The 23,393-nt window shown below is 49.8% G+C and overlaps 1 protein-coding gene across 3 annotated transcripts in view; it reads right to left on the reverse strand.

Moving 5' to 3' along the window:
* Nucleotides 1-2,151: 2,151 nt before the first annotated feature.
* Nucleotides 2,152-23,393, reverse strand: part of CCDC83 (coiled-coil domain containing 83) — a 40,192-nt gene continuing 18,950 nt past the window's right edge. For all 3 annotated transcript variants that reach the window (XM_054974751.1, XM_054974750.1, XM_054974749.1), the window contains 5 exons: nucleotides 21,590-21,658; nucleotides 13,366-13,487; nucleotides 4,515-4,594; nucleotides 3,450-3,676; nucleotides 2,152-2,394 (listed from right to left, as the gene is read on the reverse strand). In XM_054974751.1, coding sequence (XP_054830726.1) covers nucleotides 2,221-2,394; nucleotides 3,450-3,676; nucleotides 4,515-4,594; nucleotides 13,366-13,487; nucleotides 21,590-21,658 — 672 coding nt within the window. In that variant the 3' untranslated portion in view covers nucleotides 2,152-2,220. The remainder of the gene's footprint in view (nucleotides 2,395-3,449; nucleotides 3,677-4,514; nucleotides 4,595-13,365; nucleotides 13,488-21,589; nucleotides 21,659-23,393) is intronic.

Consider the following 23,393-nt stretch of genomic DNA (forward strand, 5'->3'; position numbering starts at 1 on the left):
CGGGTGTCGCCAATAGTTCCGAGGCCAGACCCCATAAATCCTCATTTTCCTCCTCTTTCACGTTCTGGAGGCGCAAAATTGTCTGTGTTCGTTCCACTTGTAGCCCGATGAGCTGGTTCTCCACCAGCTTTAACTCTTTATTCGTTGCCCTCACGAGTGACGCATTTTCCCGGGCAGACTTCTCTGCCCCCCCCGCTGCTTCCTTAATGGTTTTCACTTCGCTCTCAATTAAGCCCACCCTTTGATCTGTTTCATTCAGCTTGTCAACAAAGGGCTTTATGGCTTCGATAACCGACCTTTTCACCAAGTCTTCGAGCAACTCTCCTTTCACCTGCAGGGCAGCCAAAATTGACTTGCCCAAAGCGGGACTCTGCTTTTTCGCTGCCATTTTAGGGGCGGGGGGGGGACCGCCAACCAAATTCTGAAACTCAGCAAGGGGGAAGAGCGAGCCTTCTTAGCTTCAGATCCCACCACTCCTTCGCGTGCGCTTGTAATAACAGAAGGGATTCGCTTACTTACAGGCTTCTGCCTAGTTCTGCTCTTTGCCGTTTTCCATGGCCTGGCAGCACTCAAGGTGCCGCGCACGTCTGCCGGCCTCCATAGGGACAAACGGGCAATTTAACCCCCGCATCGATTTCAGGGGGCTCTTCCCGCCGCGTCCCGGACCCTGCCTCCCTCACTGGGAGTCCTGGGGGCTAATCTTCGCAGATCAGCCGCCCGGTCAGGCTGCTCAGGCACTTCCTCCCAGACCTGCGGAGAGGAGCGTCTGACATGGCCGAGAAAACGAAACCGAATCGGCTGTGTTGATATGCTGTTGCATCTGTGCCACCAGTGAACAGCCTAGCTTGCCTTTCCCTGCTTTGCTTATGGTAAGCAGTAAGCAAAAGCAGGTTCAACCATATCTTCCTCGTAAGGCAGGAGGAGTCACTTTCTTAACAGGAAAACGAGAGCTTTCACAACGGGACAAACTATACAGCCATTTTCAAATCCAATCAGGAAGCACTCCATGACAGCCTGGTATGCTCCACACCGCTGTGTTCATGGAATTTTGCACGTCACATGGAGGAATCTTTTGTATCTGGTTCCAAAGTCTGAAGAATTGGATTGCATCATAACAGGAGTGTGGATCGTTCAACAGCATGGTGGGATACAGGCCAGCGTTTACTTTGTGCTAGCCTCGCCATTCAATTGTATCACTCTTGTAAGTGGGGAGGAGAATCTTGCCCCCCATCTGCTGCTTCCCTACATGCCCATGATGGAGGTACCAGGCCTTGCCACACATTTTAAATGCTCTGTATGTGGTTATCCCTATTCACCCACTGATGGGCTGAGCATTTGTGATGTTCTTTTCAAACACTGCAGTCCTATGCAAGCAAAGGTGTGTTATGAGGCTTTTACTCTTCCACCCTAGCCTTCCCCATTCTGCCAACTGTGAATGGAAAGATTAAGGGCTCTAAAGAAATGTGTGAATTATTACTTGCACCCTTGTCAAGAACCCTCGACCATTCAATTCACACTTGTTCTGGTCTGCGAGCCAGTACAGCATACAAGACCTGAGGCTGTCCTTGATTAACGTCCACCTCCTGTCTAGGAATAGGAGACAACAGGACTATGTCCTAAGATCTTTCTTTTATACACCCCCACCTTTACATGTGTCCTGATGGGGTATGGAGAACTTTGCGCTTGCATGCTGTTATGTGCCGATTTTGTTGTTTTTAACAAAAGAAGAACATGCAGCTTTTGTGTGTTCAATATTTCCTTGAATCAACACAGTTACTTGGAGCTGCTCTGGGAGATCCTTTGGAGCTCTTTGGACTCCACTTGGGTCACAGCCTCCCCTGCTGTGGGGATAATATTAAGCTTACAGGGTTGAGTTGCTGAGATAAGGTAAGTGAAGAATTTTGAACCCTCTAGAAGTGCTTTATAAACTAATAGCAGTTTTCCACATGCAACACGAGGAAGCCAAATTTACTCTGGTGGTGGGACAAAAATGCAGAACTACAAGCTTACACAGGAGGTCGGATCATGCAGTTCCTGCATGTGTTAAGCTGGGTCCTATCAGACATGGATTGATAAAATGTGGCAATTCATAATACACACTCTTGCTAATGGATCCAACTTAAATATTTTTAATATAAATCAACAGCCGCTGTTGCTTAAAAACCTCAACATCATGAAGCTTGTGTATTTTTTTTTTTAAAAAATGGTCTCTACCTTCTCTCAAGGAAATACAGACTTGATCATCCGGTAGGTGATGCGAGATGCCTTGGTACGATCATATTTCTGTTCCATCTGGGTTCTGCTTGGCATCAGTTTAATATCTTCATGAATGGGCATGGCGCTGCCCACTGCGCTCATGAGTTTTACCTCCAAAGGACCCAACTCTTTGTATTCCTAGAGTTAACAATGAAGGGGGAAACAAGTTACTCAGTGACAAATGCTCTTGGAGCAATGTCAGAACCAGCCTTCAATGGTAGCTAAGTTGAGTCCTGCTAGACATGATGGGAGATCACAGTTCATCAGTCTTTTAAAGGCAGTCTGCCTCCTCAGTTGGGAAAGGGACCACATGGGGAGGAGGTTTAACCTTTCCATTCCTTTTTCCTACCCTGTTGGCCCCTAAAATAAATAAATACCTGCCTACTACACATTGTTTTTTTTCCTTAAAAGAGCAGAGAGACTGGTTTCAATTTGCAAAAAGCATTCAGGGATCCATCTTCTATGCCTGAGTCATGTTGCTTTTTAAGGAAAAATCCTATTTTGCCATCATCAGCAAATTAAAAATGGAACTACTGTATTTACCCTAAGGAAGATGAGCCTGAATGTAAGACAATCCCCCTTTAGAAAAGGTCACAAACAAAAGGTGTATTCCTGTATAAAACTTGTATGTGAATTTAAGACTGCCCCTTTATGACATGGGTAGCAGAAAAACTCTACTCTTTCAGGTAAGTAAGAGTATTTCACACATGCCCAATACTTTTTGTGTGTGCTGAGCAACATAATAAACGTACATTATGTGCTTCAGCATTGTGCATGTGTGTGCATTTTCCCATTCTCATGCCCACTTGGAACATGTTGGGTTCCTTTCTTTTTTCACTCCTGAACAGACAATGGAGATCGCATCCCATGGACTTTTGGGAATATGCTGCTGGCAAACTGCTTAGTTGCCTTAGTTAGTTCAGGCAGTGGTTGTTGGGCTCCGGGACAGGAATACAGCTCCAGGCAAAGGTCCGTGGATTGCTTTCCTGCACTAACCTTTTCCCCTCTTGGCAGTTGCATCTTGCTCCAATGCTGAAAAGGTGCTATCAAATGCTACCTGCCAACTGTAAATCATGTAGCAGAAACAAGGTTCTTTAATGCTCAAAATGATGTTTTTTTTAAAGAGCTCAGTTTCAGTATAATGCAGCCTGATTCAGACAGGGGCTAGGGGAAGGGGGTTGAACTTTTTTTACCTTGAAATCACTTGTGTCTTCATACAGGAGTGGAGGAAGAAATTGAGAGGCCATTTGTCCTCTCAGATAAACCAGTTCGGAAGGAAACTCTGCCTCTGGCTCTCCCTCTTCTTGTATCTCTGTGGCGAGGACAATTTCACTGGCAGAGCCCAGCGAGTTTATTCCATGGAAGGGAATGATTGGTACAGCGCCTTGTGCCTTTTGATACAGCAGATGATACATTTGTTCTGCAGGGATGAAAGTAGTCACCTGTCTGAAATCACAGCTTCTGTCCAGCAGTGAGCCTCCTTTGCATCTGCTCACCATCAAAATGGAAACCAAATGGCGCGTGCGTAAAACTAAGGAACCCCTTTTTCTAACTCTGATTCCAGGGGTGGTATTTTCAGCCTCAGTTACGTTAACAAAAACACCAACTCCTTAATCCTCATCCTCAGCTCTCGTGCTGTGTCCAAAAAACCCAAACTACCTTAACAACTAGTGACCTTTTCAAATGGATCTGCTGAGCTTCTCTCCAAGGCAAAGCATTTTTACCAGTTGTCGAAATGGTCAGTCTAGCTGTCTCTGCTGACCTGCAAAATCCAAGTTAATGGGAGGGCTCAAGTAGATGGGATGATGACTACTATTGCATGGAGAGGGGCCATGGCTCAGTGGTAGAGCCTCTGCTCTGCATGCAGAAGGTCCCAGGTTCAATCCCTGGCATCTGCAGGTGAAAGGATAGATGATGCAGATGTGCTCTACCCAAAACCCTGGAGAGCCGCTGCCCATTTGAGTGGACAACACTGACTGATGGATCAATGGTCTGATTCAGCATAAGACAGCTTTGTGTGTATGTATATACAGAGGGGTCAGCCACACCAGCATGTACCTGCTTGATAATAAACCTGTTCCCTTTACATGCGGACAGACACTGACAAGAAGCACAGCGGCAGCTGTCAGATCCCTAATTTGGCTATGCTCTCCTCCTCCTCCAAGATGTCTATAGGTATTTCTCTCCCCCCCCGCCCCCCCCCCCCCACACACACATTGCTTCCCGGAGAGACAGCTCTCGGTCATTTGCAGGATTACCTGGAGACTCCTTGGATTCCATTTTTTCCAATTCATCTGCACTAATCTGCAGGCCAGCACCCTGGGTAAGGAATAATTTCCTAGAAAAGTAAAAAGAAATAAAAGCAATGTCATACCTCTCGAGGAAAGAACAGCAGCCTTGTTTTACTTGTCTCTGCTGGCAAGCAAGTCCTGCTGCTTTGCTGATAAATATGCCTTCTGTTGGTTCCTGAGCAACAGAGGTGTACTACTTGAACGTTTGGAATGAGCGAATGCCAGGATACTTAAAAGAGCTGCCTGTTCCCATGTGTGTTTGGCCCTTGGTTATCTTCTTGAGAGGCCCTTTTCTTTTGGAGCTGAGTTGGATAGCTATCAGAGACAGGGCCTTTTTGGTGGTGGTGCTTTGCCTTTGGAACCCCTCTCCACAGAAATTTTCCGGCTGCTCCATCTGATCAGTTTAAGGTGCTGGGTGAAAATATGTCTGATCTCATGCTTTTAACCTGCCCTTCTGGTTTGTTATTTTTTCTACTTCCATGTTTTGTTTTCCTGCTCCTTTTTCAAATCAATTACTACTTTAATTTTTAAAATTCCAGGGGTAAATCAGCATCAAAATTTGGACAAACGAAAGGCCTTGGTTTGGGTTTTTAAAAATTTACTTCGCTAATTCATAGGCTGCCCTTCTAGTTGAGGGGCAAGGCATTCTTATTAAAATGTGGAAACCTTTCTCTAACTCCGAGCTGACAGCCTGGTACAGAAGCGTCTAGAACTGTCTTGGCTGAAATAAATACCAAGATGGGTGACTGGCCAGGCAAAATCAAAGTCCCTCAAAATAGCTTGGCACCCATTTATAGAGGGCTGCATATCTGCTACTGGAGATGCTTTCCTTCGGGAGACGGAGTCTCACCCAGCTGCAAAACATCAGGAAGAGCCCCTTGCGTTGGGAAGGCAGGCTCGCTTTGCCACAGGGAAGTACCTCCTAGGGTGGAATGTATCCGTGGGTTCCGTTCCAAAATCATGATCCACAGAAGCAATCTCCAACAATCCATTATTCGTTGTTCTGTCATCAAGGTGTTTGAAATGTGGACATCTTCATGCCCATAGCAATTACAGGCTCAGGGAGGAATTCTCAGCTATATGGTAGGACAGGATTTCACCGAGGGTAGTGATTAGGGCAGTAGCGGTGGCATGCCTATTGAATGCGAAGAAATGGGCAGCCTGGGTTTTGCTAATGCTCTCCTCCCAGGCCAGTAAGACTCCTCAAGAGGGAGGAAGTTACTCACATCAAGTGCCCCATAATTCTATGCCTGCATAAGTCTTTCTTCTGCACAATTGTCATTACGTTGTCGAGTTCGGAATGCTTCTAGTCATGGGCAGGGGCATGGGTGGTGATACCCAGCTACAGAGAACCATCTTTCCACTTCTGGGGTTCCCACATTTTCAGGGCAGGTTTTTGCACTCTTTGGAACAGTACTTAGTATACAAACAGAGCATTCAGTAGCCAAAGCACGTCACACACATTATCTTGCTGTAAGGTTCACAACAGTCTTGTAAAGTTGGCTAGTGCTATTATCCCTATGCTGCAGATTTGAGGCAGGGAGGTGGAGGATAGTAGTAATAATATTCGATTTATATACCGCCCTTCAGGACAACTTATCACCCACTCAGAGCAGTTTACAAAGTGTGTTGTTATCCCCACAACAACAATCACCCTGTGAGATGGGTGGGGCTGAGAGAGCTCCCAGAAGCTATGACTGATCCAAGATCACCTAACTGCCTTCAAGCAGAAGAGTGAGGAATCAAACCTGGTTCTCCAGATTAGAGTCCTGCCACTTTTAACCACTATACCAAACTTGGCTCTCAGCTTGCTTAAGGCCGCCTAGAGAGTTGTGATATCTCCTTGATTACAGTTAATCCTCTTAGCTCCATGTGGGCTAGCCACTTGCATTTAAGAGAACACTGAAGTTAACAGGGTTAACATACCTGTAACTTATGTTCATCGAGTTCTTCTGTGCTGACACACATGGGGACTGCGCAGGCGCAGGCCAGCCGCCGGAGAATTTTCTAGAGCTTCCATGGCTCCGAAGGGGCCGTTTGTCGCACGCCTCAGCGACCGTTTTCCCGCCTAAACGGTCACGTGCTCCTCCAGCGACCAACGGCCCCTTCCCTCAGTTCTCCTTTGCCACCGCTTAACCAATACACTCAGCGCAACACCTTAAAAACACCAATTCTTGTTACAGCCATCACATTGTCGTGCATTGGATTTCACAGCGGGGTAGGAGGGAGGGTTGTGTGTCAGCACAGAAGAACTCGATGAACATAAGTTACAGGTATGTTAACCCTGTTTTCATCTTCGTTCTTCTGTGCCTCCACACATGGGAGTGTACCAAGCTTCACGCAATAAGGAAGGCGGGGTGAAGTCCAACACAATTTTATTGAACAAACAAGAACAACTTATACATATATACAGTTCTATAAGCTGTGTAGTAAAATATACGCACTCAGTATTACATAACTATAAACAGAACATATACATATATACATATATACACCCTTTTCACCCAAGGGTACCTAGCAGGTACGCCAAAAAACCTTATCCAAGACTCCCCTAGGAAAAAAGGGAGTGCAGGACAGCCTTGGCCACAGATACATCCTGCTCCGCATTGACATCTATGGCATAATGCTTGACAAAGGTGTCTGCAGAGGACCATGTGGCCGCTTTGCAAATGTTAACTAGGGGCACACCCCTGAGGAGTGCCGAAGAGGATGCTTGGGACCGCGTGGAGTGGGCTCTGACATGAAGCGGGCAAGCTACCCCTGTCAGGGAATAGGCCTTGCTAATGGCCGTCACAATCCACCTAGACAGGGTCTGTGAAGAAGCCCTGTTGCCCTTGTCCTTGGCCCCAAAGCACACAAACAGGTGAGGACTCGACCGGAATCCTTTCGTCCTATCCAGGTAATAGGCTATGGCCCTCTTCAAGTCTAGGGAATGGAGGGCCTTTTCCCCTTTAGAGGAAGGGTGAGGAAAAAATGCAGGCAAGGAAATATCCTGTGAGAGGTGGAAAGCGGACACCACCTTGGGCAGGAAACCCAGGCAGGGACGCAGGACCACCTTGTTGGGATGAAACACAAGAAAGGGAGGGTCAGACCGCAGCGCCGACAGCTCACTGACCCTTCTGGCCGATGTCACGGCCACCAAGAATGCCACCTTGTAAGATAATACATCCAAGGGGCACGTAGCCATAGGTTCAAATGGGGGCAACATCAGACGCGAAAGCACCAGGGACAGCGACCACTGAGGCACTGGTGCCGACACAGGTGGGTAAAGGTTGAACATGCCCTTAAGGAACTGGCGGGATAGTGGGTGAGAAAATACTGTAACACCCTCAACTGGGGTGTGAGCAGCCGATATAGCTGCCAAGAGGACCTTGAGAGAGGAAACCTTCAAGCCCAGGTCCCGCAGGTGGCACAAGTACTCGAATACAACCCCTAGGGGGCTGCTGGCAGGCACCACTCCTTTAGCAAGTGCCCAAAGTTCAAACCTGCGCCACTTAGCCGCATAAGCGCGCCTAGTGGATGGTCGACGAGCGTTCAGGAGGACCCTCTGTACCTCGTCAGTAAAAACTACAGGGGAGGAACGATCCGCCAAGCCGTCAGGTGCAGCTTCCTGGGGTCGTGGTGGACTAGGCTCCCGTTTAGGAGAAGGTCTTGCCGAGGGGGCAGACTGACATATGTCCGTTGGGACATTCGCAGGAGCTTCGGGAACCAAACCTGCCGTGGCCAAAAGGGGGCCACCAGCATGCAGTCCGTCCCGTCCTCTTCTATCTTGCACAGGACCCTGGGGATCAAAGGGAACGGAGGAAACATGTAATGCAAGCCCTGCGTCCACGTAAACTGGAAGGCATCCCCAATAGAGAGGGGGTCGCTCCCTGCCCTGGAACAGAACGTGTGGGCCTTGGTGGTTGCCGCAGTGGCGAACACGTCCAGCACTGGACGACCCCACATCTGAAAGATCTGCCCAATGCACTCTACGTTCAGTTCCCACTCGTGGTCCAGCAGAGGGACCCTGCTGAGGGCATCCGCTCGAGCATTGTCTGACCCAGCCACGTGTATAGCACGAAGTGACACGCCATTCCTGACTGCCCACTGCCAAGTGAGCGTGGCTTCCCGGCACAGGGCCATGGACACTGTGCCCCCCTGCTGATTTACGTAGTACATGGCCGTCGTGTTGTCCGTCTGCACCAACACCTGGCGATTTTTCAGCAGTGCTGTAAAGGACACAAGTGCGAAACGAATGGCTCTTAGTTCAAGCACATTAATATGGAGGGTCTGTTCCCTCTCAGACCAGACATCTTGCACGCATACATCGTCACAGTAAGCCCCCCATCCCAACAGAGAGGCATCAGTGGTAACCGTGACGTCAGGATGTTGATACCCAAAGGGGGTCCCTTTAAATAAGTTGTCATCAGACAGCCACCAGTCCAAGGAGGATAGGATGACCCTCGGGATAGAGAATTTGAGGGACGGAGGGTGCCGCTGAGCATCGTACCTCCGCACAAACCAGTTCTGGAGAGGGCGCATACGCAGCCTAGCAAAGGGCACCACAGAGGTGGCCGCTGCCATATGCCCTAATAAGCACTGGATAGTGCGCACGGACTGGAAGCAGTTCCCTTTAAACATGGACACCAGACCCCTCAGGGACCGAGCCCTCTCCAAGGGGAGCAGAGCCTTACCCTCCACAGAGTCTAGCAGTGCACCAATGTAGGACACTTTGCAGCTGGGCACCAGCTTGGATTTTCCAAAGTTCACCAGGAGCCCCAGGCGTTGACAAGTGCTAAGTACCAAGCCAATGTCCTGCACCAGCCTAGACTCCAATTCAGCCACGATGAGCCAGTCATCGAGGTACGGAAAGATGGTACAGCCCTCTTCCCGAAGGAAGGAGACCACAGGGGCCACACATTTCGTGAACACTCGTGGGGCAGTGGACAGACCAAAGGGGAGCACCTTATACCGGAAAACCCTTTGCCGGTAAACGAAGCTCAGGTATTTCCTGTGCTCCTCCCGTATTCCCACGTGAAAATATGCGTCCTTCAAGTCAAGGACCGCAAACCAATCCCCCTGCTTCAGCAAGGCGATCACAGCCGCCAACGTAACCATCTTGAACTTGGTCACCTTGAGGAAGGCATTAAGGCCCCTCAGATCTAAAATGGGACGTAAGCCCCCATCCTTCTTGGGGACCAGGAAGAACCTAGAGAAGAACCCCCTTACAGAGTCCTCATAGGGCAATTCTTCCACAGCACCCTTGGCCAAGAGTGACACGATCTCCGCATCCAGCTCGGCCATAGTATTATTGACAGCCGTCAGGAGTGAACTGCACCTAGGCAGCTCAACGAACTCCAGCCCGTATCCCATTTCAACAATTGTTAAGACCCATGAGTCAGATGTTATTGACTCCCACTCAGAAAGGAGTGGACTCAGTCTGTCCGAGAAATTTGGGGATACGGCTGGCGTGACCCGTCAGTACTGCCTCCCGGTGCCCTGCTGATCTCTCTGCTGGGCCGGCGGCTGCGACGGACGAGGTTTAAAGGGCCTTCGCCGCCTCTGCTGCTGTGCAGGAGGGTATGACCGCTGCTGGTAAGCAGGATACTGGTGGTAGCCCGGCCGCTGTTGCTGGTACCTGCCCTGGAAGTGGTAAGGGCCGGACCGGGGGGCATACCGTGGCCTGGAGGTGGGCTTGTCCGTAGGAGCCAGCCCCAAGGATCGCGCCGTCTGTCTGTCCTCCTTCTTCTTTTTCAGGATCTCGTCGGTCGATTTCGAGAACAGCGAGTCCCCCTCAAAGGGCATGCTCTCCACCCTGGAACGCACCTCCTGGGAAAGGGCAGTAGACCGCAACCAGGAGTGGCGCCTGAGGACCACCGCCGAAGCCATTCCCCGAGCAGCAGTGTCGGCAGCGTGGCTCCCCGCATTCATCTGCTGCTTTGACAGCCTGACAGCCTCCGTCTGCAACAGGGACACCACAGCCTTCTGCTCAGGTGGGAGGTCTCGAGTATAGGATGCCAACTTCTCCCAGAGGTAGAGCTGGAAACCAGCCATGATGGTCTGGTAGTTGGCGATCCTCAGGCCCAACGAAGCTACCGTGTACTGGCGCCTGCCAAGTGCGTCAAGCTTCCTGCTCTCTTTATCGGCCGGCACAGATGTGTGGCCCGACCGCCTGGGGTTGAATTCCTCAGTAACAAGAGAGGAAGGTGGAGGGTGCTTCACCAACGCCTGCCAGGTGCCCTGTTTGATTTTATACAACTGCTCGATCCGTTTGGACGTTGGAGGCTGGTCACAGGGCACCTTCCACACCCTTTCCACTATCTCCTCTATACCCTCGAGCATGGGGAAGCCGAGGGACGCCGGATTGTCCCCGTAGATCCTCTTGAGGAGCTTGTCCTTGGTTTGGGGGGCCGCCGAGGAGATGTCCATCTCCAGGGCCTGAGCCATCCGTGCCATCTGATCAGAGTAAATCCGTAGGTCTTCATACGGTGAACCCGTAGCTGGCACCACATCGTCAGCGGGCGATGGCTCAGACCAGGACTCCGACTGGTAGTCCCCCAGGCTTTCGACGTCCCCCTCGTCGGAACCGAGCTGGGATCCCTCACCGTGGACCGGAGGTGGGAACCATGCTTGCCGCGATGTTGAAGGCTTCGGTTCCGATGCGGAGAAACCGGTAGGTGCCCCTTCCCACTGGCAGTGGTACGGCGGGGGAAGGTAGGAGGCCTGACGATGTCGGGACGCAGTGGACCGGACGGATTGGACACTGTCCCTGGACCGACGCCTCTCACGGCCGGCAGCAGGGGTTGGTGATTGTCGACTCCGATGAGGAGGCGGACTCGGTTCCGGTCCTGGTGAACGATGGGCAGGTGATGGTCGACCCAGACGGAGCCGTGGGCTTGGCTCTGGCCCCGAGGAAAACTCCGCCTGGACAGTCTCGAAAGCCATCGGATCCAGCACCGGTTCGGAGACCCCCTCCGGTTCAGGGGAACCCAGATGAGGGGAAGGCATGTGGGGGAGCACGACGACCTCCTCCTGAGGAGTGGGATGCGGCGACCGGTGATGCTTGGTCGTCTTCTTCTTCTTGGCCGGCTCCGAAGAAGACCTCGGAACCGATGCACTCCTCGACTTCGAAGGGGACCTCCGCTTCGACCGCTTCACCTTGATCGGGATCGAACCGGTCGTCAGTTCTGACCGGGGACTCGGCACCAGGATCCTCGGTTCCGAAGCCGGTCTCGGATCCGACCTGGTAGATGACGCGCTCCGGGGCGGCCGTGCCGAACCCTGCGCTGGAGAGGCCGCTCTCGACGCCGAGGCACTCGGGGGACGCGGTTTCGACCCCGACCTCGCGGAAGCCACTGAGCCAGCTCTTGATTGCCGTCCGGCAGAGGGGCTAGGGCCGGCCTTGGGCGGAGGTAACGGGGCGCCCTCAGACATGACCGTCTGCCACAGTGAGGAGTTCAGTCGGGCCCTGCGATCCTGCCGGGCCTTGTTGGTGAAACCCAGGCAGATCCTACAGGCCGACACATTGTGGGTCTCCCCCAAACAAAAGAGGCACAGTTCATGGCCATCGGTTTTGGCCATTTTAGTGTGGCATTGAAGGCAATGCTTAAAGAGAGCCGTAGAGGCCATCTTCAGGGGCACGCGAGAGAAGGGTCAAAACAGTCCGAGTCGTAAATACCGAGTCCACGTCAAGTCCAAATCAAGGTCCGAAGAATGGTCGAGGTCCGAAGTCAAAAAGCCAAAGATCAATCAGTCAGAAGAAAGCACAAAGCACAGAGCACAAAGCTCACGTTCTCTCCAAGCGGCAGCAAGAAGAGAACTGAGGGAAGGGGCCGTTGGTCGCTGGAGGAGCACGTGACCGTTTAGGCGGGAAAACGGTCGCTGAGGCGCGTGACAAACGGCCCCTTCGGAGCCATGGAAGCTCTAGAAAATTCTCCAGTGGCTGGCCTGCGCCTGCGCAGTCCCCATGTGTGGAGGCACAGAAGAACGAAGATGAACTTGGGAATTCTGCCCCAAATGCCACATTCTGTACATTTTCCATTTATCTATATTTTCTGTCTTCCTGTCTAGTAAATTACTATCCCACCCTTGCTCTTAGAAGGTCAGGGCAGCATACATGGTTTCCCCTTCCCACATTTTTATCTTCACAACAACCCTGTGAAATAAGTTAGGCAGAGAGAATTCAGACAGGGAAATTTATGGATGAGTGCAGATTTGGTCCCTGGGCCTAGTCCGCCACTCTGACCACTACCCTTCACTGGCTCTCTGTATGCTCAAAGCATGGCAGTATACATGCAGTCATGTTCAGAATTAAAGCTTCTATTTCTGTTTTCCTTCCATTTCCTAAAAACATGCCCTCTCATTCTTGATTGCCCCTTGTTCCTAGTTTGAAGCACTCCTCATTCCCTTCTCATCCTAGCCCATCCTATTTCTTTATTAGCTTTCCTTTCGGCCTAATTTTCATTTGAAATGTGCTGGAGAAGAGTTTTACAGATACCTTAGACAGCCAAAAAGACAAACAAGTGGGTTCTAGACCAAATCAAGCCTGAATTCGTCCTAGAATCTAAAATGACAAAACTGAGGGCATTGTAGTTCAGTCACATCATGAGAAGACAAGACTCTTTGGAAAAGTCAATAATGCTAGGACACACACTGTCCAATCTGCTTTAGGCATTCTTTTCCAACTTGACTCTTGCATGATCTATAGTTTGCTGAGGTTATCTGGTCTGTTGCTACTGGATATATAAATAAACCTCACTGCAAGACATTAAGCAAAAACACAAACTCTTTCCAAAATTAGCTTCCAGATCGGTGCGTCACAGAGAGCTCTCTCTACCTGGGTACTCTAAGGTACTGCAGTCTACGATCAAAGAGCTTCTTGATGAGATAGATATTTTCCTCCTCTAGGGCATGGGCTGCAGCTTCCAGTTCATCCACCTCTTTTCTGTAAATTGCAACCTGCCAAGAAAGATGAGACTCTGCAATGAAGACATTTGACAAACATTTGACAATGTCTTAGCCATTATAGCCTGTCCAAGCTGCTGTTATCTACACTGATTGGTCTCCAGCAGAAGAACCTCTGCATGCAAAGCAGGTGCTCTAACACTGGCTCTGGGCACAACTGATGGGTCTTACAGCTGCTACCAGCTTAAATCCTTAATTTTTATGACTTCTTTCATTAGACAAAAGTCCAGTCTTAGGTTGGCAGAGTTGCTAATATGAAGCTGGTGAAAGTAGGTGATGGGCTTTTGCAATTTTATCAATGTGTGCGCGCTGTTTTTTTCAGAGGATCATTATACCAAGCAAATTTGGACTTATGAGTCACTGTACCAAAAAAGGTTATGAACCAGTAGCTTACAATACAGCATTAGTGAATGGGATGGAACTTCTATTACCTATGTTTGTATGCCGTTACAGATGCCACATTCAGCACCTCCACCATAGTTATGGCCTTGCACCATAGGCTTCTTCAATCTTGTGGAAGAAATTACACATGATGGGTAAGATTGAGTGCAGTAAGCACTTTAAAGACCAAAAAGATTTCCAAGGTATAAGCTGTCAAGAGTCAAGCCCTCTTTGTCAGATGGAGCTTGACTCTGGAAAGCTTATACCCTAGAAATCTTGTTGCTCTTTAAAGTGCTTGTTGGACTTGAATTTTGCTGTTCTGTTGCAGACCAACATAGCTAAACGCCTGACCTTAGCAGAGATGTAATGCAATACGGTCCAGCTTCCAAAGCGGCCATTCTCTCCAGGGGAACTGATCTCTGTAGACTGGAGATCGGTTGCAATCCCAGGAGAACTCCAGGCTCTACTTGGAGGTTAGCAAACTATCCATGATCCTGTTTACTGACTTTCCAAAACAAAATGCAGCCACTAAGGCTGTTGTCTCAAGACAGGCAGGGGTAAAAATTCTCTCATGCCCTCAGTTTTCCAGTCTAGGAAAGCAAATTCCTGCTCAGCGGTTGACACTACATTGCAACTGTGCTACTGCAACCTTTTCCCCCCTTTGCACAGACCTATCTGCTAGCGGTTGCTTTATCAAGGGCAGAGAACAGGGAAACTTTAACCCCTTCCTTCCCTGCCGTTTTTGTTGCTGAGAAAAACTCCCGCCCCAGAGCTGCTTTCACTTCCACTGGGGGAAAATGCGGGTACATTTTCTCCAGCAGCTTAAAGGTGGCTTTTTTCAGCATGGAAATGATGAAAGATGAAAAAGTTAGTTTCCTCCTCTTGTTGCTCCATTCTTTTCCTTGATAAAGCAATCCTAGCAACTACATCTGGAAAATTTTAAAAGGCCTTAGAAGAAATCAACAAGTGGGTTGGTCCTTGATGTGTAGAACATGAATCACCTGGCCCCGGGAATTCCGCAATCTTCCACTTTTGCCTGCGGCAGTGTGAAATTCCCAACCAAATATTCCCTAATTCTTCACTCTACCCCCTCATGGAGTCCTCCACTTCTTATTCCTTATTCCTATTTTTGCAGACATAAACTTCCCAGAAACAATGAAATTTAAAATAGAACTACATGAAGAAAACAGAGTTGCGCTTACCGTAACTACTGTTCATTGACGTCTTCTGTGCAGACACACATGGGACTGCGCACGCGCAGGCCTGCCGACTGGATTTTTCTTTACTAGTCAACGTCCACTAGGGGGCGCACGTCCGATCCAATGCGCATGCGTGGCAGTTTCCCGCCCGAGCGACATTGGGCGACGTCGCCCCCTTTCCCCTCAGTTTCTCCTTTGCCGCCGAATGTCTTCACATTACCTGGAAGAACACAGCGGGGTAGGAGGGAGGGTTGTGTGTCTGCACAGAAGACGTCAATGAACAGTAGTTACGGTAAGCGCAACTCTGTTTTCACTGTCCGTCTTCTGTGCAGCCCCACATGGGAGACTCACAAGCCACTTACCCAGGAGGCGGGCATGTGTTCTCAATGAAAGAGGGACTGAAGCACTGCGTGACCCACAGCAGCCTCTTTCCGTTCCCACACATCTAGTGCGTAATGTTTGGCAAACGTGTCGGAAGACGACCACGTTGCTGCCCTGCAGATATCATGCAAGGGCACGCCCCTGAGGAAAGCTGCAGAGGCAGCTTGCGCCCTGGTGGAATGAGCTTTCACTTCCAAAGGGCAAGGTAAGTTAGCATGAGAGTAGCATGCCCTAATAGTTTGGGTAACCCAACGCGAAATTGATTGAGCTGTAGCAGCCTTTCCCTTTCTGGGTCCATAGTAGCACACAAACAGTTGTTTGGTACACCTAAACTGTGATGTACGATGTAAATAAAACAAAATAGCCCTCCCAACATCTAAAGAATGTAGGGTCTGCTCAGGAGCACCCGAAGGGTCAGGAAAGAAGACAGGCAACATAATGTCCTGAGACGTATGGAACTGAGTGGACACTTTAGGCCTAAAACGAAGGTCGGGTCTCAAGACCACTTTATTTTGATGGACCTTCAAGAAGGGCGGGTCACATCTCAGGGCCGCCAATTCGCTAACCCTACGGGCAGAAGTGATGGCAACCAAAAAGGTCACCTTCCAACATAACCACTTCAAGTCACAAGTAGCCAGCGGTTCAAAGGGCGATTTCATAAGCCCAGTGAGCACCACCTGTAGAGTCCACTGGGGAACAATATCTTTCACCTGTGGGTACATGTTATATAATCCCTTTAAAAAAGACTTTGACAAACTATGGGAGAACACCGTCTTCCCATCTATCTTAGGGTGGAATGCTGAAATTGCAGCCAAATAAACTTTAATAGAGGAATTAGAGAGTCCCCCGTCCTTTAGAGACAGGAGGAACTCAAAAACAGAAAACAGCTGGCAATCCCAAGCATTCAGGCCAACGTCAGTAGCCCAGGCCTCAAAACGTTTCCATTTAGCTGAATACGACCTTCGAGTGGTGTCTCTACGTGCATTGAGTAAGATCTCAGCTACTCTGTCAGTAGCTACATCCCCCCTGCCCCTGAATGTGCCAAGCCGTGAGGCTGAGTTTGGGTAGGTCGTGATACCACACTCCGTTGTCGGACAGAAGGTCCGGGTTCAGAGGGAACCGACGGTATGACCCTTGGGACAGCTGCATGATATGCTGGAACCACGCCTGTCTGGGCCAAAAGGGAGCTACCAGAATCATGTGAGGCCCATCCCTCTGAACCTTGCTGACCACTCGAGCTAATAGGGGGAAGGGAGGAAAGGCATAAAACAGGTGCCCTGTCCAGCGTATCTGGAACGCGTCCCCTAGGGAGCGGTGACCGAGACCTCCCCTGGAACAAAACTGCAGAGCCTTCTTGTTGGCCTCTGAGGCAAAAAGGTCGACATCCGGACACCCCCAGACCAAAAAGATGGAATTCAGGTAGGAGTCTGCTATAGTCCACTCGTAATTTTTGGACCGCATTCGACTCAGTTTGTCCGCGATCACATTCGTGGTGCCAGGGATATGGACCGCATGCAGGAATATGTCCCTCTCCACGGCCCAGGTCCAAATTCGACTGGCCTCGTCGCAGAGTACCCTGGAGGTAGTGCCCCCTTGCTTGTTCAGGTAGAACATCGTAGTGCAATTGTCTGTGAGCACCTGAACTGATTTCTGGTGTAGCGTATCTGCAAAGGCAATAAGGGCATAACGTACCGCTCTCAGTTCTAGTAGGTTAATATGATCACTCTTCTCCTGTTCTGACCAGACCCCACGTGCCCTAAGGGACCCACACTGGGCCCCCCATCCTATCGTGGAAGTGTCGGTCGAAATGGTAATATCAGTGTGGACCGAACCAAAACCCACACCACGTAAAAGATTAGCTTCACTAAGCCACCATTGTAATGAGCGAAGGACCCCCCTGGGAATGGAATACCGTTTGTTCTGGGACCCATGTTCAAAATCGTGAACAGAAAGGAACCATAACTGGAGAGGTCGCATGTGCAACCGGGCCATAGGGGTAACTGCCGTAGAAGAAGCCATAAGGCCGAGCAGCTTCTGTATAGATGTGACTGACTGAACCTCAAGAAGAGGTTCACCAGTCTCCCAATTTTTAATGCACGGTCCCTAGGTAGAAAACCCCTATTTACCACGCCATCCAGTTCCATACCAATAAACAGTATCCTCCTGGAAGGGGTAAGGTTAGACTTTTTTAAGTTGACCAGCAGCCCCAACCGGAAACAGGTACTGAGGGCAATTTCAATTTGAGCCCGTAGAGCATCGACAGAGGGAGTCGCTAACAGCCAATCATCAAGGTAGGGATAGATGGTACACCCTTGTTCCCTCAAATACGCCACCACCACGGCCATACATTTCGTAAAGACTCGGGGGGCCGATGAGAGGCCGAACGGGAGCACCTGGTAGTGGTAGATCTTATCATTACACAGGTACCTAAGGTACTTCCTATGGTCAGGATGGATGGCGATGTGAAAGTACGCGTCCCTGAGGTCCAGAACCGCGAACCACATGCCCTCCGGCATTAATTGGAGAACTGTATTTAAAGTAAGCATCCTGAACCGCTTAACGAGAACGAATTTATTCAATTCTCTTAAATCTAAGATAGGCCGGACGCCACCATCCTTCTTGTCTATCAGGAACATCCTAGAATAGAACCCCCAGGAGGAGTCCTGTGAAAGCACCTCCTGTACCGCTCCTTTATGCAGAAGCTCTACAACCTCCGTCTGTAATTTATCAGAAAAGGAGTGTACTGCATAATCAGGAAGAGACAACACAGGGTAAACATCAAATTGAATTTTATAACCAACAGCTATAACGTTGAGAACCCAACTATCACGGGTAATTTCCGCCCAAGCAGAGGCAAAACTAGCCAATCTGCTTCCAAAAACAACGGATTGTTCCACTCCTAGTCAGAACTGCTTGGGTTGAGTTGCTGACTCTTTGGCATCAGAGCCCTGATGCGTGCGCCTGGGGCGGTAATTAGGCCTTCTGCGCTGAAAGGCATTCGCAGGTGGTTGGGAAGGTCTGTAGGACGCATAACGTGGATACGGCTGGTATCTTTGTTGCCGACCACGGTAGCCTTGGAACGAGCGGTACTGGTAACGGTTATCGGTGAACTGCTTGGAGGGAAGGATCCCGTAGGAACGGGCCGTCAGCCGGTCTTTACGCTTCTGCGAAAGATACTCATCCGTTCTGGCGGAAAAAAGGGATTGGCCCTCAAAAGGCAGGTTCTCCACTTTGTTACGCGTCTCCATTGGGAGTGCTGTAGTGCGGAGCCAGGAGTGCCTTCGTAGAACAACGGAGGATGCCAACGCCCGTGCAGAAGTGTCCACAGTATCACGCCCCGCATTGATTTGTTGTCGGGACAATCGAAGCGCTTCATCCAGCACAACCTTGGCCAAGACCTTCTGATCAGCAGGGAGCTTTTCCATGAAGACTGCCATACGGTTCCATAAGAAGATTTGATAAGCCCCCATAATGGCCGAATAATTGGAAATTTTCAGTGTAAGGGCCGCAGACGAGTATAACTTCTTGCCCAGAGAGTCTAGCTTCCTGCTTTCCTTGTCAGTGGGCACAACGTGGGAACCCTGGCGAGGACGGAGCTGCATCTCTTCCGTAACGAGGGAAGAGGGAGGTGGATGAGCAAACAGATATGTACAGACATCATCCCTGGTCTTATATAACGCTTCCAGCTTCCGGGACGTGGGGTAAACTGTCGCCGGTTTCTCACAAATGGTGTTAATGATGTCCACCAAGCCCTCAGTAAACGGGAACGAGATGGTCTGCGGATTCCCAGACTGGACATATTGAAGGATCTTATCCTTCGGTTTCGGATCAACCGCCGAGATATCGATGTCCAGGGAGCGGGCCATACGGACCATTTGTTCCGTGTAGAGCCGATAATCATCGGTCGGTGAGATACGACCAGTCCTGATAACAATGTCCTCTGGTAACGGGTCAGATGGAGGACTAGGACTCGGCTCCTGATAAGGATTGCCATGCTGATAAGGTGACCCCTGGCCAGGGGACCCATAACGAGAGGCATCACTCCTTACATCACCCCAATAATCTCTGGTGAAGGATGGGGAATACGAGCGGTGCGATCTCCCATAGAGGGAGCCGTCTCCCTCAAAGCCTCTCCATGGTGAACGATAAGGAGGTTCTTCTCCACTGACGGGCCCACAGTGTCTCCAGGAACGGGAATGAAGAGGCGGAGCATCAGGCAGATTACCATCCCCACCGGAGTCCGAATGGGGAGAGGGAGGAGACAGGTGCAGAGATGGAGTCGCAGGTCTCTCCCACAAGACCTCATCAGTTTGGGCCGAAGCCGATTGCATATATTTCGACTTCTTCTTAGCCTTTTTGCCCGTCGGAGCCGGCGGGGCACGGCTACCATCACGACTCGGAGGGCTCGGATCCGAAGACGTTAGTTGGTCCGAAGGCTTCGGAACCGGCTTAGCCGATGGAACCGACAACGGTTGGGGCATCGGATCCGATGGCTCCGGAACCGATCCAGCCGGGATCTTCGGAACCGAAGACGTCCTCTTCTTCAGTCTCAGAGTCGAAGAAGATGGTTCCGATCTGGAAGGCGACCTGGATCGATGTCGACGCTTCCGTGTAGGATCCGACTCCGACAGCCTCCCGCGATCCGAGGCGGATCCGAGTTTGGTGTTGTTCGGATCCGAAGCCGGAACCGGCGCTTGACGGGGCCGACCCGGCGAGCGGGAGCGCGGAGTGGAGATGGAGCTGCGAGCGGATTTTTCGGGCATCGATGTCTCACCCGTACCGCTAACCGGCGATGGCCCTTTCTGAGGAGTACCCGGGACCCCAGAAGCCTTCATAGCCCTTCTCCAAAGTAGGGCGTTCAATCTATTAGCCCTCTCAGCCCTGGCTTTAGGTGTAAAACGCCGGCAATGCTCACATTTCTCCACGATATGACCTTCTCCTAAACACTCCAAACAAACGGAATGGCCATCCGTCTTCGTCATCTTCGTGGAACACGTAGAACAATGCTTAAACAAAGCTTTGTCAGCCATCTCTCCTCAGAATAACGATCTCCTCACAGAAAGTAACTTCTTCACAGCGGACAGCTAGTTGCTAACCGGTCGGCGGCAAAGAAGAAACTGAGGGGAAAGGGGGCGACGTCGCCCAATGTCGCTCGGGCGGGAAACTGCCGCGCATGCGCATTGGATCGGACGTGCGCCCCCTAGTGGACGTTGACTAGTAAAGAAAAATCCGGTCGGCAGGCCTGCGCGTGCACAGTCCCATGTGGGGCTGCACAGAAGACGGACAGTGAACTGAATGTTGGGGAAAGAATGAATATCAGAATGAATGTCTCGTGTTCATAGCCTTATGCTTATCTTTTTAAAAACTTAATATCCATTTTCCAAGTCGTTAATAACGCAACCTTAACCTTTACTAAGTCCAATGACTTCAATAGAAGCATGCTAAGCTTTGTTCAGGACTGTAGTGTTAGTCTCAGACCATATCTGGGTAATAACTTTTCACAGTGATTTGTTCACTTATTTTCGGATTTATTTACTAGTTGATTGTAGTTAGCCAACTGGAAATGCTACTGTTTATTAATCCCATAGGAGTAGCCCTCTTAATCTGCTGCAGCCAAAATAACAAAAAGTGTCGTGGCTCTTCAAAGACTTGCCGATCTATTGTAGCACCAGCTTCCATGAGCCCACAACATATACACACTACACAATATGACATACAGCAATCATGACCTGAAACGTTTTTCCTCTCAGTCCTTGAAACACCCAGTCTGATGAAGACTGCTCCAGAACATCAAAGCTTGCATAATATTAGTTGGGTTAGTCTTTTAAAAAGATATTTTTTTATGTTGCCTTGGTCCAGCATGGTTATAAGCAGCCTCTGTACACAGATGAGTGATTCATGTGGCCACGTGACATTAAAGTGGGATATGATCATGGCTCTGCTCATATTATTCCTGCATCCAACGGTTAATTGAGCGGTATGGAAATAAGTCACAGGGAAAATAGCTCCCCCCACCATGTACTCTCAGCACCCGCTTTTGTGCAGCTGGAAAGCCCAAAATCATGGTGTGAAGGAGTTCTGTGTTTGGTGGGCAGGCCCTGAGGGGAAGATCGAGGTTTCTCCTTTCCCCCTTACCTCTTCTTTTAGCCACTCGTATTCTTTAATCTCCCGGCAGCTGATGCTGTCAATGTGTTTAACGGCATTCTGAAGAAAGAAAAAAAGGGACAACCTTGCTGAAGCTGAACTTCTTGCATTGAAGGAAGAATAAGGCATGGGTCTGGCTACCAGAGCCTCAGAGACAACTGGAACCCTTGAACAAAACCCCCATTCTTCCTTTTATTTGTTGTTTAAAACATTTTTATCCCATAGATCTTGCACAAAAACTACCTGGCAACTTATCACAACATATCACCTAAAAGCAATGATCAGCAAGACATGTTCTAGAATAAAGCCTGCATATTGTCTGAACATATGGAAGGGCAGTCTAAGTATAAACGTGATGCTGTCTACAGAGTGAGCTGGGAAAGACGCTAGTTAATTCTTGAAGGCTGAGGCCACCACAAGGAAGGTCCTACCCGTAGGCCCAACCACACTGAATTTCTCTTCTATGAAGATGCCAGGTGCCAAGTGAGGCCATTGGTCCATCTTTCTCAGTATAGTCTACTATGTCTGCAAAGAGTCAATGGGGTGTGGCTATGGCTCAGTGGTTATGCTTGACAACCGGCCTGGAGAAAAATGCTCTATCCCTTTAATAGAGGCTTAAGGAGAGCCTGATCTCATCAGATCTCAGAAGCTAAGCAGGGATGGACTTGATTAGTAATTGGATGGGAGACTTCCTATGAAGACTAGAGCTGCAGAGGCAGACCTTTGTTAGTCTCTTGCCATGAAAACCCCACCAGGGGTCACCATAAGTCAATTATGACTTGAAGGCAGGAATTCATTTTCAATATGTGGAAATGGGAAAGTGAAGCTTTTCATGGTGTAGAGGTAAGTCACATCACTTGGCCAAGAGTGGTAAGCTGCAGTACTGCAGTCCAAGCTCTGCTCACGACCTGAGTTCGATCCCAGCAGAAGCTGGGTTCAGGTAGCCGGCTCAAGGTTGACTCAGCCTTCCATCCTTCCAAGGTTGGTAAAATGAGTACCCAGTTTTCTGGGGGTAAAGTGAAGATGACTGGGAAAGGCAATGGCAAACCACCCCGTAAAAAGTCTGCCAAGAAAACGTCGTGATGTGACGTCCCCCCATGGGTCAGTAATGACTCGGTGCTTGCACAGGGGACTACCTTTACCTTTACCTAAGCTGCTATTAAGGGGACAGGTGTTAGGAATGACTTTTCTCTGCCTGAGATTTTGGAGAACAGTCAGATTTGGGTCCAGTAGCACCTGAAAGACCAACTGTTGTTGCTCACAGCAGTCACTGCCCAGATCTTGATGACAAGCAGCTCATATGTAAAATGTGACGCAGCTCACTGCCAGATGTGAAGGGCTGTGGCTTAAAGTCAGTACGCAAGATTGGTGTATAGAAACTCCCAGTCCAAGCACTCTCCAGTTGAAAAATCTCAGCATATGCGTGGAATGATTTTTTGCTCCCTTTGATCCTGGAGAGTCATGGCCTTTAAGAGAGCAGTCACTAGAGCTCTAGATGGACCTATGGTCTAACCAGGGCTTTTTTTCTGGGAAAAGAGGTGGTGGAACTCAGTGGGTTGCCCTTGGAGAATATGGTCACATGGGTGGTGGCCCCACCCTCTGATCTCCAGACAGAGGCGAATTTAGATTGCCCTCCGTGCTGCTGAGCGGCGCGGACAGCAATCTCAACTCCCCTCTGTCTGGAGATCAGGGGGCGGGGCCACCAGCCATGTGACCATTTTCAAGAGGTTCCGGAACTCCGTTCCCCCGCGTTCCCCCTGAAAAAAAGCCCTGGGTCTAACTTAGTACAAAGCAA

The sequence above is a fragment of the Eublepharis macularius genome, chromosome 3, assembly GCF_028583425.1.
Source record: "Eublepharis macularius isolate TG4126 chromosome 3, MPM_Emac_v1.0, whole genome shotgun sequence".
NCBI classification, from domain to species: domain Eukaryota; kingdom Metazoa; phylum Chordata; class Lepidosauria; order Squamata; family Eublepharidae; genus Eublepharis; species Eublepharis macularius.